Source organism: Oncorhynchus gorbuscha, linkage group LG22 (genome assembly GCF_021184085.1).
Source record: "Oncorhynchus gorbuscha isolate QuinsamMale2020 ecotype Even-year linkage group LG22, OgorEven_v1.0, whole genome shotgun sequence".
NCBI classification, from domain to species: domain Eukaryota; kingdom Metazoa; phylum Chordata; class Actinopteri; order Salmoniformes; family Salmonidae; genus Oncorhynchus; species Oncorhynchus gorbuscha.
The window spans coordinates 31,746,646-31,765,308 of record NC_060194.1 but is presented as its reverse complement, the minus strand read 5'-3'; the positions used below and the strand labels follow the sequence as shown (position 1 = coordinate 31,765,308).

The 18,663-nt window shown below is 42.3% G+C and overlaps 1 protein-coding gene across 8 annotated transcripts in view; it reads right to left on the bottom strand.

The window, feature by feature from the left end:
- The window catches only part of LOC124009816 (protein zyg-11 homolog), a 27,952-nt gene extending 11,290 nt beyond the window's left edge, over positions 1-16,662 (bottom strand). For 5 of the 8 annotated variants that reach the window (XR_006834323.1, XR_006834322.1, XM_046322001.1 and 2 more), the window contains exons 1-8: positions 16,363-16,661; positions 15,650-15,818; positions 14,598-15,409; positions 14,190-14,333; positions 13,853-14,029; positions 1,294-1,358; positions 1,060-1,159; positions 772-822 (exon numbers count right to left, since the gene is read on the bottom strand). Coding sequence is in view for 5 of the 8 variants with exons in the window: in XM_046322001.1 (XP_046177957.1) it covers positions 772-822; positions 1,060-1,159; positions 1,294-1,358; positions 13,853-14,029; positions 14,190-14,333; positions 14,598-15,409; positions 15,650-15,818; positions 16,363-16,365 (1,521 nt within the window). In the remaining 3 variants the exon portion in view is untranslated. Of the gene's footprint in view, positions 1-771; positions 823-1,059; positions 1,160-1,293; positions 1,359-13,852; positions 14,030-14,189; positions 14,334-14,597; positions 15,410-15,649; positions 15,819-16,362 lie in introns of all 8 variants that reach the window. The other 3 variants (XR_006834321.1, XM_046322000.1, XM_046322004.1) reach the window with 1 other exon arrangement.
- Between the last annotated feature and the right edge of the window lie 2,001 nt (positions 16,663-18,663).

The window sequence follows — 18,663 nt, the reverse complement described above, 5'->3', positions numbered from 1 at the left end:
AGAGAATAGAGAGAGAGAGTCAGGGGAGAGAGAGAGAGGGAGAGAAGGAGAGGGAGGAGGAGAGATAGAGGTGAGGGGGAAGAGAGAATAGAGAGAGGGGAGTCAGGGGGAGAGAGAGAGGTGAGAAGGAGAGAGGAGGAGAGATAGAGGTGAGGGGAGAGAGGAAGAGGGGGAGAGGTGAAGGGGAGTGAGAGAAGAGATAGAGGTGAGGGGAGGCAGAGAAAGGGTGAGATGAGGTTAGGGGGAAGAGGGTGAGGATGATGTGGGGGGAAGAGGAGAGATCATGTGAGGGAGAGATGAGGAAGAGGGAGGAAGATGAGGTGGGGGGAAAGAGGGTGAGATGAAGGGGGTGAGGTGAGGTGAGGGGGAAGAGAAAGGGTGAGATCAGGTGAAGAGGGTGAGGTGATGTGGGGAAAGATGAGAGAGGTGGAGAGGGTGAGATGAGAAGAGGGTAAGATGAGGTGGGGGAGGGTGAAATGAGGTGAGATGAGGGAGGGAGAGATAAAGGAGGGTAAGATGAGGTGGGGGGAGAGATAAAGGAGAGGTGAGGGGGAGAGATAAAGGAGAGGTGAGGGGGATATAAAGGAGAGGTGAGGGGGAGAGAGAAAGGAGAGGTGAGGGGGAGAGAGAAAGGAGAGGTGGGGGGAGAGATAAAGGAGAGGTGAGGGGGAGAGAGAAAGGAGAGGTGAGGGGGAGAGAGATAAAGTAGAGGTGAGGGGAGAGAGATAAAGATGAAGCGAGGGGGAGAGAAATGGAGGGACAGTTTCTTACCTTCATAATAAATATATCTGCCCCCAGCTGTGTGGTCTGCTCTGTAGACAGCTGCAGAGAGACAAACTGTTTCAACAAATGATCTTAGCAACATAAGCCACGGCCAACTGCCCATGGAGTCCAGTACATCAATCCTATTCCCAGTCAAAAATTCAGGTCCATGGGGGGTATGGGGTCACTCATGGGGGGTATGGGATCCATGGGGGTATGGGGTGAACTACTTTGCCAACTTGTATGGAGATGATAAGGTTGAGGAAATAATGCATTTAAAGAAGGGTGGGGACCTACTTTGGCCACTAGTATGGAGATGACGGCCACAGCCATCCTCTGCAGGGTCCGGTCCACGTGACCGCTGAGCCAGTTCATCACCAGCTTGGCTGCTTCGAACCTGACAGGGACACAGCAGTGAGATCCTATAAAACCTAGGACTTAACCCTAACTTAAGATCTGTACACATAACTCAAGGTTTCGATTGAATTGATTTAGATTGATTTCAATTCACCAGGCTATGGACAGACTGACCTGTCAAAAGGGACGTCCTGAAGGATGGTGTCACTGCAGAGCACCAGCAGGCAGTTCTTCTGTAACTGGAAAAGGGGAAGCACAGGCTTTGGTTATAATAATAATTTGTTGTGTCCCTTTCAGGAAACTCATCAGCAAAGCATCACCACATAATGCATAAATAAATAAATACACAGAACAAAAATATAAACGCAACATGCAGAGTTACAGTTCATATTAGAAAATCAGTCAATTGAAATAAATAAATTAGGACCTAATCTATGTATTCCACATGACATAGGCATAGGCCCACCCACTTGGCAGCCAGGTCCACCCACTGGGGAGCCAGGCCCAGCCAATCAGAATGAGTTTTTCCTCACAAAAGGGTTTTATTACAGACAGAATACTAAAACTCACAAGTTGAGAAATGGGTAAAAATCTGGGGCTCCACACAAGATCTCACCCCGTGGGGTCAAAATGATCACAAGAACGGTGAGCAAAAATCCCAGAACCACACAGGGGGACCTAGTGAATGACCTGCAGAGAGCTGGGACCAAAGTAACAAAGCCTACCATCAGTAACACACTACGCCGCCAGGGACTCAAATCCTGCAGTGCCAGACGTGTCCCCCTGCTTAAGCCAGTACATGTCCAGGCCCGTCTGAAGTTTGCTAGAGAGCATTTGGATGATCCAGAAGAAGATTGGGAGAATGTCATATGGTCAGATGAAGCCAAAATATAACTTTTTGGTAAAAACTCAACTCGTCGTGTTTGGAGGACAAAGAATGCTGAGTTGCATCCAAAGAACACCATACCTCACCTCTTTAAGGAATACCTAGGATAGGATAAGTAATCCCTCTCACCCCCCCCCCCCCCCCCCCCTTAAGATTTAGATGCACTATTGTAAAGTGACTGTTCCACTGGATGTCATAAGGTGAATGCACCAATGCACCAATTTGTAAGTCACTCAGGAGGTTTACCGAAATCAGGATCACTCATAAACGTCTCAGATAGATTGACCATGGTGGGAACGCTGACATCCTCCTCAATACTAGACTTGCGACTTGCTCCTGGTGACTTTCTTAGACATAGTATGTGTAACCGCACACGCTGGGAACACTCTAAGGTACTTCTCTGATAACATCAGGTTCCTCTACTCTGGGTTCTTTACAATTGACAGGACTTGGCACGACCTTCCCTCCATAAAAATAATTTCCCAAAATGAATGATATAGTTGCCTGTGAGCATGACATTGGCATGAAAATAAAAATATGTATTTTTTTAATCAATAAGTATATTTGAGTTTAACCACAATATTTGTTGTATTTTTTGTTCTGTCTTTTCTGGTGGATTAAATTGAAATTGCAACCAACTTTCTATGGCTTGTTTTAAAAATAGTGATATTTGAGAGATTATTTCCTTTTCAAATAACTGAAAGTGAAAGGTTGTAATCTGACTAAAGGGAAAAAGGCCTTTCTTGAACATAGGGTGAGATATTTTTATTAATCTACTAGAGAACCAGTTTGGATTTAAGTATAACTTTTGTATAACTGAAACCTATAGTGAGAGGTCTAATGCTTTAATATTTAATCATTTCTGCCCTCCAAATTCATATTCATTATATAAATAGGCCCGTTTAATTTTGTCTCGCTTGCAATTCCAAATAAAATGTTATAATTTTTCTCATATAATAAAAAAAATTGTTGGCTAGGTGTAAGCAAGACTTAAGCAAATAGGTAAACTGGGATATGACTAAAGAGTTCACCAGGGTGATTTTTGACACATATAGAAAGGTATTTACCTTTCCATGGTAGCAAGATCTATTTTTGCTAACTTTCTATAAAAGTGTATTGGAGTGAGATCATTTCTTTCTTTCAGGATATGTACACCGAGTATATTCACATCACCATCAGGGCATTTTATTGGTAAACTACATGGTAAAGTAAAAGTTTTTTGTGATCCAATACGTAATATAGTACACATAATTTGGTTGTAATCCAGAGAGGTTAGAAAAATGATCTGGCTGTGTAGGGATTCAAGTTGTGGATTTAAAAGAAAACATGAATCATCAGTGTACAATGACAACTTAGTTTTTACGCCCTGTACTTCTAATCCCTTGATATTAATGCTGGATCTGATTTTAATAGCTAACATTTCGATGGCCATAATAAATAGATATGCTGATAGTGGACAACCTTGCTTTACTCCTCTTGACAGTTTAAAACTTTCTGAGAAGTAGCCATTAATTACAATTTTACACCTAGGGTTACTATACATTATTTTAACACATTTTATAAGAGACTCTCCAAAATTGAAATGTTCCAGGCATTTATACATAAACTCCAGTTGTACTTTATCAGAAGCCTTTTCAAAGTCCGCTATGAATAGAAGGCCTGCTTTCCCAATTTTTTCATAGTGTTATATTGTTTCCAGTACTTGCCTTATATTATCTCCAATGTATCGTCCGTGTAAAAAACCTGTCCGATTAGAATGTCAGACAATACCTTTTTATTTCTATGCGCTATACATTTTGCTAGAATTTTTGCATCACAACATTGAAGTTTAAGGGGCCTCCAATTCTTTATATTTCCCACTTGTATCCTGTTTCAGTAATAATGGAATCAGACCTTCTTGTTGAGTGTCTGATAATCTTCCATTTACATAGGAGTGGTTAAAACATGCTAATAATGGTCCTCTGAGTATATCAAACAATTGGTACACCATCCAGTGCTGGAGTTTTCCTGGACTTAAAGGCTTTAATTACACCAAGAAGTTCCCCCTCTGTATTTTCACCTTCACATGTGTCATTCTGTATGGCTGTTCATTTTACATTATTTATAGAAACAAAATCTATACAATTAGCTTCGGTTAGAGGAGATGGAGGAGACTGAAACGAAAACATATGCTTAAAGTATTTTGCTTCCTCTTTCAAAATATAATTTGGTTAATCATAGGTGACTGTCATTTGTAACAAGTTTCAGTAAACTCTTTTTGGTAGCAATTCTATGTTGAAGATTTTGTTTGTTTATTATCTATGCATAGTCACTTTACCCCTACCTATATGTACAAATTACCTCGACTAACCTGTACCCCCTCACATAGACTCATTACCGTTACCGCCTGTATTTAGCCTAATTATTGTTACTTTATTGTGTTCTTTATATTTTTTTTACTAAAGTTTATTTAGTAAATATTTCCTTAACTCTATTTTCTTAGAACTGCATTGTTGGTTCAGGGCTTGTAAGTAAGCATTTCACGGCAAGGTCTACACCTGCTGTATTCGGGGCATGTGACAAATACAATTTGATTTGATCATCAAAAAGACATGCTTCTTCCCTTGCAAACTCAACATGGCTTTATGATTATGTCTTTAGTCATTTACAGAACTGTTGTCTGTATGCCTATGTTACCAACTCATAAGCCCAAAGGAAAGCAGCTTTAACAGTGTCATAATCTGAAATCTGGTCAAGAAATAAAGCGGCATACACTTGCGGAGCTTTTCCCAAAATAACACATTGGAGGAGCAGTGACCAAATATCTCACAGCCATTTTAGGGATGTGGCAATCCGCTCAAACAGAGTAAAATACACATCCTTCTCATTGCAAGGCGGTACAAGTTGGCTGTTTCGACCAAGATCAAACTCTGTTGAGGGGGCAGGATGGTCTGGCTGGATTTGGAGTGCTTCCAGATCCATCTCCCTTTGTCGCACTGCCAGCTCCATCTCTTTTTTTTGTAACAGTATTTTTATTGAAATTTCACAATTTTCACCCATATTAAGAGATACAGAGACAAAGCACACAGAACAAAAAGTAAAACAGCCCCCACTTACCCATATCTACGTGCATATACATACATACATACATACATACATACATACATACATACATACATACATACATACATACATACATACATACATACATACATACATACATACATACATACATACATACATACATACATACATACATACATACATACATACATACATACATACATACATACATACATACATACATACATACATACATACATACATACATACATACATACATACATACATATACCCATGCATATACACACACCTATGCATACATACACGCACGCACGCACCCACCTATACACACCCATACATACGTACACCATTTCTCTTCCCGCTCTGTGCCTCTCTCACCCCATCACCATCATTGCGTCTCTCAATACATACATTTTAAACAAACTTACAAACAGAAATTTAAACAAAAAAGCTCAGTTTAAACCAAGAGGTTAGGTTCCACACATGGAACGTACAGTGTAGTTCTGAAATACATAGATCCCCGCCATTCTAAGAGAAACCTTGCAGCATAATGGTTGATACCTCAGGTTCTAGATAATTTAGATAAGGTTCCCATACTTTGTAGAACTGGTCTGTTTTAGAATGCAATGTACATGTCAGATATTCCAGAGGCACCCATTCAAATAGTATCTTATGCCAGTCTTTAATAGAAGGAACCTTATCACTAATCCACTGTAAAAGGATGTTTTTCCTCGCTGCGAAGGTAAGGATGTTGTAAAGCCTCCTTTTACAGACAGAAGTAACATGCCTACTAGGGAGACCCAACAGTAAAGAAACTGGGTCCAATTCTAGATCAACCCCTAGGATCTTTTCAATTTCTTGCAGGACACCAGACCAGTATCTTTGTATTTTGGTACATGACCATAAACAATGTGTTAGGGTGCCTGTATCAGTTTTGCATTTGAGACACTGAGGGGAAGAGGAAGTGGGGCTAAAAGCATGTCTGCGATTTGGGGATATATGCAATCTGTGTATTATTCTTAATTGGATTGCTCTAGTACGGTTACATATAGATATTGTTTTTGCATATCTCCAAATGTCCTCCCACATCTCTTCGTCAATAGTAACAGACAATTCTTTCTCCCACACTTGTTTCACCCTCTGTGTGTTGACAGCAGAAAAGGACCTTAAAGTATCATAAAACAGACATCTTCCTTTGTGGGAAAAAAAGCATTCTTTCAATGACAGACACATCAGGGTTACCAATTAAGGTGGTGCTCTCCAGAATATAATGTCTTACTTGTAGGAAGCGGAAAAGTCCTGCTTTGGGAGTCGATATTTCTCAACCATCTGCTCAAATGACAACAAAATCTTATCAGCAAATAAGTCGTTTAGCCTGCGTATGCCCTTATTAAGCCATAAGTTAAAGCCAGCATCCAGCAATCCTGGGCTGAAATCTGGGTTGTTAAGAATTGGGGTAAGAGCAGAGGTTAGTTTGGACCTTCCCAGGAAGCGTTGAACTGACCTCCATACTTTGAGTGTGTTAAGTGTAACTGGATTATTGCAGTGTTCTTCTACAGACTTGAAACTTCTGAAAAATAAAAGATCCTGTAAGGGGTATTTTGAAAGAGAAGTCTCAATGTCTAACCAAATAGAGGAGTCATCATTTGTGATCCAGTCAGAAATATAACAAAGGTGGGCACACCATTGATAGAACTTGATATTGGGCAGGTCCAAGCCGCCCATAGAACTTGGCAGCTGCAATATTGCCATCTTAAGTCTTGGCTTGCGCTTACTCCATATAAAGGAACTTAGCCATCCATTTACATCCTTTATTACCTTATTGGAGAGTAATACTGGGATCATTTGGATTGGGTAAAGTAGTCTGGGTAAAACGTTCATTTTCAAGAGGGATATTCTACCCAACCAAGAAATGGGGAGGGAGTTCCAGCGCTCCAGATCCTGTCTTATTGTATCAAACAAAGGAACAAAATTGGCTTTGTACATTAGCTGGAATTTAGGAGTTACAAATATACCCAGATACCTGAAACCTGAGGGAGACCATTTAAAAGGGAAGGGGGGAGAAGTATTCGGTACAGAATGCAGGCTACCAAGTGGCATAGCCTCTGACTTAGTAAGGTTAATCTTGTAGCCTGAGAATCCGCTGAATAATTCAATAATATTAATAAGAGGTGTAATTGAAGTCTCGGGACTAGAGATGAATATCAGGACATCATCAGCATACAAGCTTATTTTATGGTGAACATCACCAATGAGCAGCCCCTGTATAGCAGGCGTTACCCTGATGGCCTTGGCTAGTGGTTCCATAACGAGTGCAAAGAGGAGGGGGGATAAAGGACAGCCCTGTCTGGTACCTCTGTGTATAGGGAAGCTATTTGACCGTAGCCCATTAGTAAGGACAGCAGCCTGAGGATCATCATATAAAACTTTCACCCATTTTATAAAGTTGTCCCCCAGACCAAATTTATTTAGAGCAAATAATAGGTAAGACCACTCCACACGATCAAATGCCTTCTCAGCATCTAGGGAGAGCACAAGACCATCCACAGCACTTTGTTGGTAGGCTTGAATTACATTAAGAAGCCGCCTGACGTTGTTGCATGACTTACGGCCCCTAATGAAGCCAGTTTGGTCTCCTTTCACAATTAGTGGCAATGAGTCCTCTAATCTTGTGGCTAGAATTTTAGAAAGCAATTTTCTATCCACATTCAGAAGGGAAATTGGTCTGTACGAGGAACAAGACTCTGGACATTTTCCCTTTTTGAGAATAAGTGAAATGTTGGCTTCTCTCAGCGTTTGAGGGAGTTGGTCATTTGAAAATGAGTGGTTAAACATATCACGCAATGGCTCAAGGATCAGGCCATGGAACTCTTTATAGAACTCACTACAAAACCCATCTGGTCCTGGGGCCTTACCATTTTGCAGATTCTTAATTGCGAACATTATCTCTTCCTTGGTAATAGGGGCATTGAGGAGGGACCTCTGTTCTTCGGAGATAGTAGGGAGCTCAATCTTACCAAAGAAGTTCTCCATTAATTTGGGTGCATCTTTTGGCAGTTCTGAGGCATAAAGGTTTGTATAAAATTTCTTAAAAGAGTCACTTATCAATTTATTTTCATATAAATGATTACCATCAGAATCAGTAATAGTAGCAATTGACTGAGAGTCAGCCCTCTTTTTAGCTAGGTATGCCAAGTACTTTCCTGGCTTATCGCCATGTTCATATAGCTTTTGCCTGACAAATCTCATTTTCTTTTCAGCGTCCTGTGTTAGGAGAGAGTCTAACGTTGATCTAATGACTGATATTTCCTTTAATAGGGCAGGAGTGGGCGTTTTAATGTAGTCCTTCTCTTTAGTTCCTAATTCACCCTCTAACATTTTTTGCTTTTCCCGCTTTTCCGTCTCTTAGTAGCTGTGTATGACATAATCAGACCCCTGGCATACGCTTTACAGGTCTCCCAAAGGAGCGAGGGGTTATCTGTTGATTGAGAGTTAATAGAGAAAAATGCTTTAAACTCTGTTATAAAATATGATGTGAATGTATGGTCTTTAAGAATGGTTGTGTTCAACCTCCAATGTCTTGACCGATTGAATGCCCCGTTGAGTTTTATGTCCAGGATCACCTCAGCATGATCAGATATGACTATGCTTCCTATCCTAGCAGATAAAACAGACTGCAAAGACGTCCTGGGCATAAAAAAATAGTCTATTCTAGTCTGACATCCATGAGGTGCAGAGAAAAAGTGAACTCTCTGTTGGAGGGATGGAAAGCTCTCCAGACATCCGCATACCCCAGATCATCACAAATAGCTGTAAGTGACTTTGCTTGAGGAGAGAGTGAAGCTATACCGCTGGGAGACTTATCAATAAGGGGTTCAACAAGCAGTTAAAATCTCCTCCAACCACTGCAGTGTCTGAGTTTAATTCTGAAAAGTCTAGAAATGCTTTAGTGAGGAAATCAGGGGGGTGAGCAGGGGGGAAGTAAATATTCATTATGGAAATGTTCTGCCCTTGTAAAGTACCATTAATTATAACAAAGCGACCAAATTTATCTTTCACACAATTCAAGACCTTAAGTGGTAAGTTCTTTTTCACCAGAATTGCTACCCCTCTACTTCTGGATGTAAATGATGAGAAAAAACACTTGACCAAATCCTCCTTGCTGTAATTTCAAGTGCTCCTTATCATCCAAATGGGTTTCCTGTAACAGGGCAATATCAATATTTTCTTTTTTCAAAAAAGACAATACTTTCTTCCTCTTAATGGGGTTATGGCTCCTCTAATGTTCCACGTGCATACACGCAGTCTGTTATCTGCCATTGCATCTTGACCATTCAATATTCAGACTGGATCCTACTGTAAAAGTGGGGTGGTACCTTTTTTCCATGTGTTGAACTCTCCTCCATCTCACTGAGCATAAACAAAAAATATGAACCCTGAACTCGAACTATACTGAACCCAAAAATTAAACATGTAAAGATCCAAAAGGGGTTTTCCCACTAGCTAACATACAGGGGATTTCCACTCTCAAATGTAGACTCTTAAGTCCGCATTGCCGCTCAATAGCCTCATCCTTTATATATATGGAAAATAAAATCAATAGAAGAAGATTGAGGCTATTCCACCTAAAACCAAGCCTGGGCACCAATATGGATTCACACATATCTCAGCCTGAGCTATAGTGGCTATTACTTTAGCAAGAAAAATAATAAAGATACGAATATTACTGAGCTGGAGTACGTGAGGACTCACACCACTGTTTCATGATCAGATTCAACCAAAAATAAACAAAGTTATCCAATGCTGTGGAGGCGCAGCTTAGAGTTATTTACCCGAGAGTCAATAAACGCAGCAGCCTCTTCAGGTGTGTAGAGCTTTTAGGTGACCCGTTGACCATAATCTTCAATGTGGCCGGGTACAACAGTGCGTAGTCCATCTTCATTCTCCTGAGTCGAGCCTTCGCCTCATCAAACGCTTTATGTCTTCGTACAACCGCTGTGGAGTAATCATTGAAGAATGAGACCTTTGGACTTTTATGTTGACTACCAACAGAACCGATGTTTCTAGCCGCATCCATGACGCGCTGCTTGTCGGTGAAGTTGTGGAACTTTATAACCACCGGCCGTGGGCGCTGATTGGGGCCCGGTATCGGTGCTTGAGAGCGATGGGCTCTGTCCAGCTTCACACGACCAGCCTTAGTGTCCATTTGTAGGTAGCCAGGGATCCATTCCTCAAAGAATTTTACTGAACGTGTCCCTTCAGAATTTTCCGGGAGTCCCACAACACGAATATTGCATCTGCGTCCTCGATTATCCAAGTCGTCAATGTGCTCCGCCATTTCGCGCACCTGTTTCTCAAGTGCTTTTATCTTAGCGTCCATAGATGTAGTTGAAGTTTCCACTGCAGCAATTCTTCCTTCCGCCTCAACAACACGTTTCACAACGCTCTGTATTTCGGCTGAATGGCTTGCTATTGCTTCCAAGACCGTTCTTATTTTAGCATCGATCACTTTAGTAATGTTATCAGTCATCTTTTGAATTATCAGGTCCATTGTGCCTGGGTCCGCAATGGTGTTAGCTTCGCTAACGTTAGCTAGCTCCTCGTGCACATCCACAGGGGTGGTGGTTTTGGTCGACTTCTTAGTAGTTCTATTGGGCATGTTGTCGGAGATTTTTATAAATAGTCGTCAAGACTCATTATATGGTAACTTATTTAGCCAATTCTACCACTTTTTCAAGCTAGGAGATTAATGTAAGAATATAAATTTACGAATGCCACGAGAGCTCGCTGAAACACTGTGTTCTCTCTACGGCGCCATTTTGTTCCCCCCCCATCTCTTTTAATCAAATGGCATGCGCATGTTGTTCTTGTTCTAGTCTGGTTGCACATTCTCGTTGTTTGGCTGCACGCTCATTTTGTCTTTCCCTGTGCCCCAACTCTAATTTCTGTTGTTCAAGATCAAATTTTTTCACTTACTTTGCCATTAGTTCTAACTGCCTTAGTTGCACCTCTATGAGATGTACTCTACTACCCGTAGCACCCTTTTCATCAGCCTCTCTCTAAGAGAGGATTTCCTCCACCAAAGCAGTACCGATAAACTCTGACTACTGCTTTTGGACTGTCAGATTCGGCTTTGTACATTTATCTAGCATCTCCCATGTAGGGTTTTCCACAAATGCTTCCAGCTTAAAGTCCATGGCTTTATGTTTATTTTACAAGCATGTGTGATTATACAACTATCAAAATTATTCCACCAATCTTATAACTCCTCTGGCTATAAACTCTACTACAAAAGTGTATTTTGAACACTCAAATATCTGGGCACAGCACATACTCATGGGAAACAAGGTCCCGGATGAGCCCCCATTTTGTTATGTTCCCCAGCTAGAAAACCAAATAATGTTGCTCAAACTGAAGGGGGAACTAACAAAGAGTCACTGACAACAACCAAAACAAAACAGGTGGGGTTTTAGGAGGGGTTCTAAAATACACTCATGGGGATGTCCAATGAAAGTTGACTACTGTAGCAACACACAACTGGAACCTAACTACATTTGACCACTACGAGGCAAACAAAGGAAAAACCCACACCAAACTTAAAGACAAGGAAGCAAACCAAGAAGGTAGAGCAAAACAAAATCAGATAAAGTATTTGCTTGTCTAGAAATCTAAATAGGGCGAGCCAACTAAATGTGTTAACCTTCCGCATCTATCAAGACAACTGGAGAACTGGGCCAGCCACTCTTAAATAGCATCTGGGCCAGCACAGGTGAAACACCTTCCCACTATTGAGTTGGCAACCAGCCCAGGAATAACACATGAACTAATGAAGTGATACCAATTGTTGCGCCCTACGTGCTAACGAGCTATACGTGCTAAAAGTCCATCCTCAAAACATAAATGGAAAAACCCAAACCTGTAACAACACAACAATGTAAATCACAAGCAATACAACAAGAAACAACTAGTGGGGACGAGTGCATTCAGAAAGTATTTAGACAGAAAGTATTTAGACCCCTTTGACTTTTTCCACATTTTGTGACGTTATAGCCTTATTCTAAAATGGATTTAATTAAATTGTTTCCTCAAATCGACACACAATACACCATAAATGTGATATTTAAGTTTTTCATTTTGAATAAATTCACTAAAATCTCTAAAAACCTGTTTTTGCTTTGTCATTGTGGGGTATGGTGTGTAGATTGATGAGGGGAAAAAAACAATTTAAACAATTTTAGAATAAGGCTGTAACGTAACAACATTTGGAAAATATCAAGGGCTCTGTAGACTTTTCAAATGTACTGTTCAGTCCATTGGATAAGGAACATTTCACAGTTCAGATAAATGAGAGTGTGTGGGGGGGGGGGTCGTTGAGCAGAGTTATTTGTTTAACTGTCTGATACTGGTGGGGACAAATGATTTCTGGGCTTTGGCAGGTTTTCTGTACATAAAATCTGTATTGTGGCCTGATGGCCAGCAGCATATCACCCTGCATCCCACTGCTGGCTTGCTTCTGAAGCTAATCAGGGTTGGTCCTGGATGGGAGACCAGATGCTGCTGGAAGTGGTGTTGAATATCCCAATGCCCCAGGGCAGTGATTGGGGACATTGCCCTGTGTAGGGTGCTGTCTTTTGGATGGGGCATTAAACGGGTGTCCTGACTCTTTGTGGTCACTAAAAGATCCCATGGCACTTATTGTAAGAGTAGGGATGTTAACCTCGGTGTCCTGGCTAAATTCCCAATCTGGCTCTCATACCATCACAGTCACCTAATCATCCCAAATGTACAATTGGCTCATTCATCTCCCCTCCTATAACTGTTCCCCATGTCATTGCTGTAAATGAGAATGTGTTCTCAAGTCAATTTATCTGGTAAAAAAAAGTCAGAGCTGGTAGGGTACTCCTGGTTGAGTGGGTATGTGAGCTCGGTGGCAATCCTTACTGCCGTCCGGTACACAGTAGAGTATTACTTTATATTGTATTTGGCTTAGATGTTTGTATGGGTACAGGAGAGAGTGTAGCCAACTCTGTGTGATAATTTGTGTTTTATGCTTTAAAATTAGCCCATTATTTATTATTTATTATTTATTATTTTTTAAAGTAATTTTCTAATGGTTGGAGATTTCAGCGTCATGAGTAAGCCTAAAGGATTTCAGTGGTGGTTTAGAATGTTTTTAAATGTCCCTTAAAGAGACCTGTCCCTTACATTACTTTTGTATACTTTTTTAGCCAGTAGTTCTGAAAGTAGCATTCACGAGCCAAAAGTGGTCCCTGAAAATTGTGTACTACATCACATATGTGCAGATCTGTGCACCACGTCATTGCTCTCTCCCTCTGCTGTGTGTGCATCATGCTAGCTGTTTCTCAAATGGAGAGAGGCTGAACCTCATTGACTGGAACTCAAATTGCTCGGGGGCTGGCCTTGAGGTAATACAGTTATTCTGCTCATAGAACATGACAAAACTCCATGCACGAAGAAAGGTCCATATCTAAATCACTGGCCTGCACAAAGCCCTGACATCAACCCCGTCCAAAATCAGTACCCAACCTCACTAATGCCCTTTTGGCTGAATGGAAGCAAGTCCCCACAGCAATGTTCCAACATCTAGTAGAAAGTCTTCCCAGAAGAGTGGAGGCTGTTAAAGCAGCAAAGGGGGGACCAACTCCATATTAATGTCCATGATTTTGGAATGAGATGTTCGATGAGCAGGTCTCCACATACTTTTGGTCATGTAGTGCATGTTAAAGTGTGTGTGCGTGTGTGTGTGTGTGTATGGGCCCGAACCTGTTGGTGGCTGGGGAAGCTTCTCATGGCTTCCAGCACCTGATGCACAACTGCGCTGAGCAGGGGGTGGGGCATGCCCACAGCCATGTCTTGATTGGTCAGGTTGAAGACGCAGGCTGAGGCCACCAGCTGGACATGGAGAGACTCTGAGTAGTTCTGCATCCCTCCCAACACCAGCTACAGGGAGGAGAGAAGGGTACCTACATTAGGACTTCATAACACATTCATGACCCATACATAGCACATGTATAAGCAGTACATAAGCTTTTTGTATAAATGCTTATGTCAACAACCACAATTTCAGCCATTTCATATGCAGACATATTCCGACCGTTACCTTCAGGATGTCTGGTCTGGTCTGGTCGTACATGTCGTTAGTCAGCTGGTAGAGATGGACCAGGGCCTCACGTGTGAAACACTCTCTCTCTCTGTACCTCCTCAGAGATTCACAGATCTGCTTCTCATTGGCCTCGCCGGTCACCTGGAAGACAAACACAAGAAGATTATTCGTCAGTCACTTATTCATTACATTTACATTTAAGTCATTTAGCAGACGCTCTTATCCAGAGCGACTTAATTCCTCATTCTTCTGCACATATCTGATAGGCCTGGATAGGTCATAGCTGAAACTACTGCTTACACCTTCACAGCTGTCTCAGATCCACCAAAGCAAGTAAATGATGGCAGGAAGTAGGAGGCATTTTTTGTAATGAACAATAAAATCCCCCCCAGGTGGTCACCTCACCTTTAAGTTATTCTTCCCAGACAGAACGTCACAGGAGCCAGCCCCAGTAGCCAGAAGCCCCAGGAACAAAAGCCCTCTCCTCCCCTCGACGAAGGCAGTGACCGCCCCTTCAGTCACCTTCTTCCTTCCAGACACATCCAGAGACACAAGTGCTGGGAGAATCCCAGAACCCTCCTCCAGAAGCAGCCTCACCGCTTCATCCCCCTCCCCCCCTTCGTCATTCTCTGCGGATGGTGGTGCAGAGACGAAGCGGTCGTCAGAGAGGTCCAGGTGCCTGAGGGCGTGGAGCTGGGTAAGGATGGAGATCACTCTGGCGGGTGACATGTCCAGCTGCCTCAGCCCGTGGGCAGTCAGGGATCTCAGGGTAAGCCGGCAACCCAGCAGGGCGCTCAGCTCCGTGACGAGGGTGCTGGAGATGTCCAGGACCTCTAGCTGTGGGAGAGTACAGATGTCCTCCAGGAAGGGGTCTGTGAGGTCTGTGTTGGCCAGGTTAAGTGTCCTCAGGCCCTGCAGAGAGCTGAAGCCTACCTGCTCTTCCTTCACCTCCAGGGACATCCAGCCCAACTGGAGCCTGCTCAGTGTGAGCCTCTGCAGGCTGGCTCTGCACTCCGGGTTGGAGGCCAGGCCTGAGAGGATGTGGGCACCAGTGAGGCCCCCAGGGATCCCAGAAGCATCCAGCTCCTGCAGCCGGTGAGGGCAGAGGGCCAAACGGAAGGCCTCTGCAGAGAGGGGGGAGGAGCGGACACAAGCTCTGCGCAGACGGAGTTGTTCACAGCTGCGGAAGATACCGACTGTTCTGTCATTTAGCGTGCCTAGGGGATGAAAAAAGAAGAAGTGAAAACTTGAGGCAAGGCTAAAATGTGGACGAGAACAGTGATGACCAGGAGGTTGACACAACAATATCTTGTTTTAAAAAATTACGTAAAATCAACACATTGAATAGAAATTCCCTTTTTTAAACCCATAGCAGGTTTGTTAACCATTACATTTATTTGATTCCATTTGTGTGTTTTGTTGTTGAACATTCTCTGGCGCCCGCCCTCCCTACTCACCCTGGGCAGCCATCTTGTGCAGTAGCTGATCCGCCATTTCCTGTGGGAGCAGTGGGGCCCAGCTGAGCCTCAGGGAGCCATCTGGTTGCGTACTGCAGAGGGAGTCCAGGCTGAGACACACCTGGGCCAGACACAGCTCAGACAGGGCCACGGGACAGGACTCCTCAGCCTGCAGTCAAACACAGCTGGCTTTGGTTCTGCAGTGCATGACATTGCACCTGATGCAACCACATTTGACATGAATGGATACTTGGTATGTTTAATTTCCATTCAGCAATGATAAATGATTAGGCTTTTAGGTACCTTAATCAGTCACTCTATTTGAAGTGTTTTGTAAGCTAAATAGTTTTCAGAATAAACATTTTAGTCAATCAATATTTGATAACTCAAAACTTGTAAAATGTGTAAATATATATATTTCCAACAAGTAATTAGTTATCGCTTTTCTCATTTCGAACAACGAGAGTACGTTCAGAGCCACTGACACTGTGTGACACAGTGGTATATGCGATTGCGACATGGCTTGTTTCTAAATTTAACCAGAATAGAGTAGTGGCGCATTAGTTAGTCCCTTTAAATCACCCTCTAATCCTACAGATCTCTTGACCAACCAAGTTGAACAAAAGCAAGGCTCTTGCTATTTTACTATTTGACAGAGACAGCAAGACAATACGAAAAGAACTGGGAAGGGGGAAGCCTAATAACTCACTCACCATTTTTCTTTTTAAATAGAAATATTTCCCATCACTTTGCAATATCAAATGACTTTGAGAACAAGCATTGTGGTTCAAATTGCAAGACTATCTTCTGTCGTGGATATGCACATGTATATTCCGTTCCTTTGACATGGGTAAAAATCAAGCTATAACGTACAGTGTCTACTGCTAGTCAAATTACTGTTGAATGTTGATACAGCGACAGCAGTTGATCGATAGTTAACGGTGTGTAACTCCAGAGCTCCACGATGTAGAACCCATAGAAATAGTTGATCCACGAGCCGTCGTACTGTAATACCACGTTGTAATTGGTCGGCAGAAGTCAAATGTCATCCAATGGCAACTTCTCTTTCAAGCAGGTGCTATTCCCCTATAATGTTCTACGATACATCATGATCGATTAAATTAAATTCGATTTGCATTCGATAATGAATGCACAATAATTTAGTCTTTGACATTTTAGTACATTTAACTTAGTTTGTATCAATCTTTGACATTTATGAAGAAGGGATTAGTAACTAGTTTTGCCACAAGGAGGGGCCACTGGCCTCGGGGAAAATATTACCGGTAAACTACTGTTGATTCCCCTTCATGACTTTGCTGAAAGATGCTCCGTTGCTCCCAATACATAACTTCAAGAACTGTCTCTTTGTTGAAGATTTTAAATGAACAGTATTACATCTAGAAATACTCTCCCGCGTCCTTTAAATGTTTTGGGTTTAGAATATTATATCAAATAATTTAGATTTAAGTGTTCCAAGGTGGTTGGATGAATATATGCACTGGTTGGAGATGTCAGTTTACTATAATATCTCTTCTCATAAAATAATTATGCAATTAGATTTTTCTATGGCTCCCCTTAAACCCTGTGGTACTGTTCCCTTTACTTTCAGCTCCAGCAGCAGCAGCAGTAGCCTAACCCCTAATTCAGCACATTAGCTCATGAGTTTTCCTCTCCAGGCCAGGGCTGGCCCATAAAGCACACACTGTTGTTTTCCAGACTTAACTAGGCCATCAAATCAGCTGAGCTCTGAGCAGGAGGGCAGTATTAGGTCTATTACCAGGGGCCAAACAGACATATTGCCCCAAATTTGAGTCCTTCCTTTTATGTCACACATGAAGTAGTCACATTTGGAGCAGGCAGACACATAAGCCACTCCCAAGTGACAAAGCTGGCTCCATAAAAGTAATGGTTTGGTGGGGGGGGGGGGGGGGGGGTTGGCAAAAAGAGAGAAAAATTATTTATCTATCTAGAATCTAGAATCATCTACAAATGCATGCCACACTTTGGTTGATGAAGGAGAAAACACAATACCTATGTTTAAGGACATGGGGACTGTGGAAAGCTCTTGCTGACAACTGATATCCTCTGAAGGACAGCTAATAGACGTCTAATAGACTAAATACCTGCTAAACTGCAGCCGAAACTGGTTTTAAGATTTAATACTGCTCTTTTCATGGCTCAAGTCTCGCTTTTATTTGTTATCCCTGGATTCGTTTTCTGTGCTCAGATTTGCTCTTGTGTGCTATTAAAATAAATTTCATTAAGCCTTGGCAAAGGCTTCTGTGTTTCACGTCTCACTGAAATATCATACCACGTTTTAGAGTTATTTGAATGAGGGAGGCAAATTCCTCCAGCTGCCTTTGATCCAGTGAGACTTTACAGCTCTCACTGGTTGACTATCAATCTAAAAACGTTGTGTCTTAGCGGAGGAGTTACTTATCTCAACTGGCTCAGTTCAGACTCCAGACAGACATGAGCTCTATTAGCTAAATGGTTCTATTTATATTCAGGGTTATTTTCTTCCCATCTGTATGGGTTTGCATCCCTGGTTAATATCATTAGCTGGTTGGGTGTGTTGTGACACGTTTGAGGACTGCGTTGGTAAGGATAGATAAATGGACCTCTATGGAGATTCCCAACAGTGTATGTCTCTCTGAGCAATTGTCGTCACCAGGAACCTGGTGGTTGAAGGTTCCACACATTTTTTCCGAAAGTCTTCCGAGTTTAGCACCGTCATGGTGGTCAAAGACTCCTTTCACCCCTGATGATCCCACAGAGGACCACCAGCCGTCCCCTGAGCCAGGCTGTGGCCAGTGCCTGAGTGTGGTCTCCTCACTGGGGCCAAAGATCTCACCTTCTCCCTTCCAGCTCCTGCATTGGTGGCTCTCTTGTCGGAGGGCGGCAGGTGTGTGGCTAACTGACTATGTAAAGTTTGAGGGTTTATAGTGCAGACAGAGTGACGGGAAGTCTCAGGGTGGATCCACTGCGTATGTTTTACATAAATGGCGGACGTG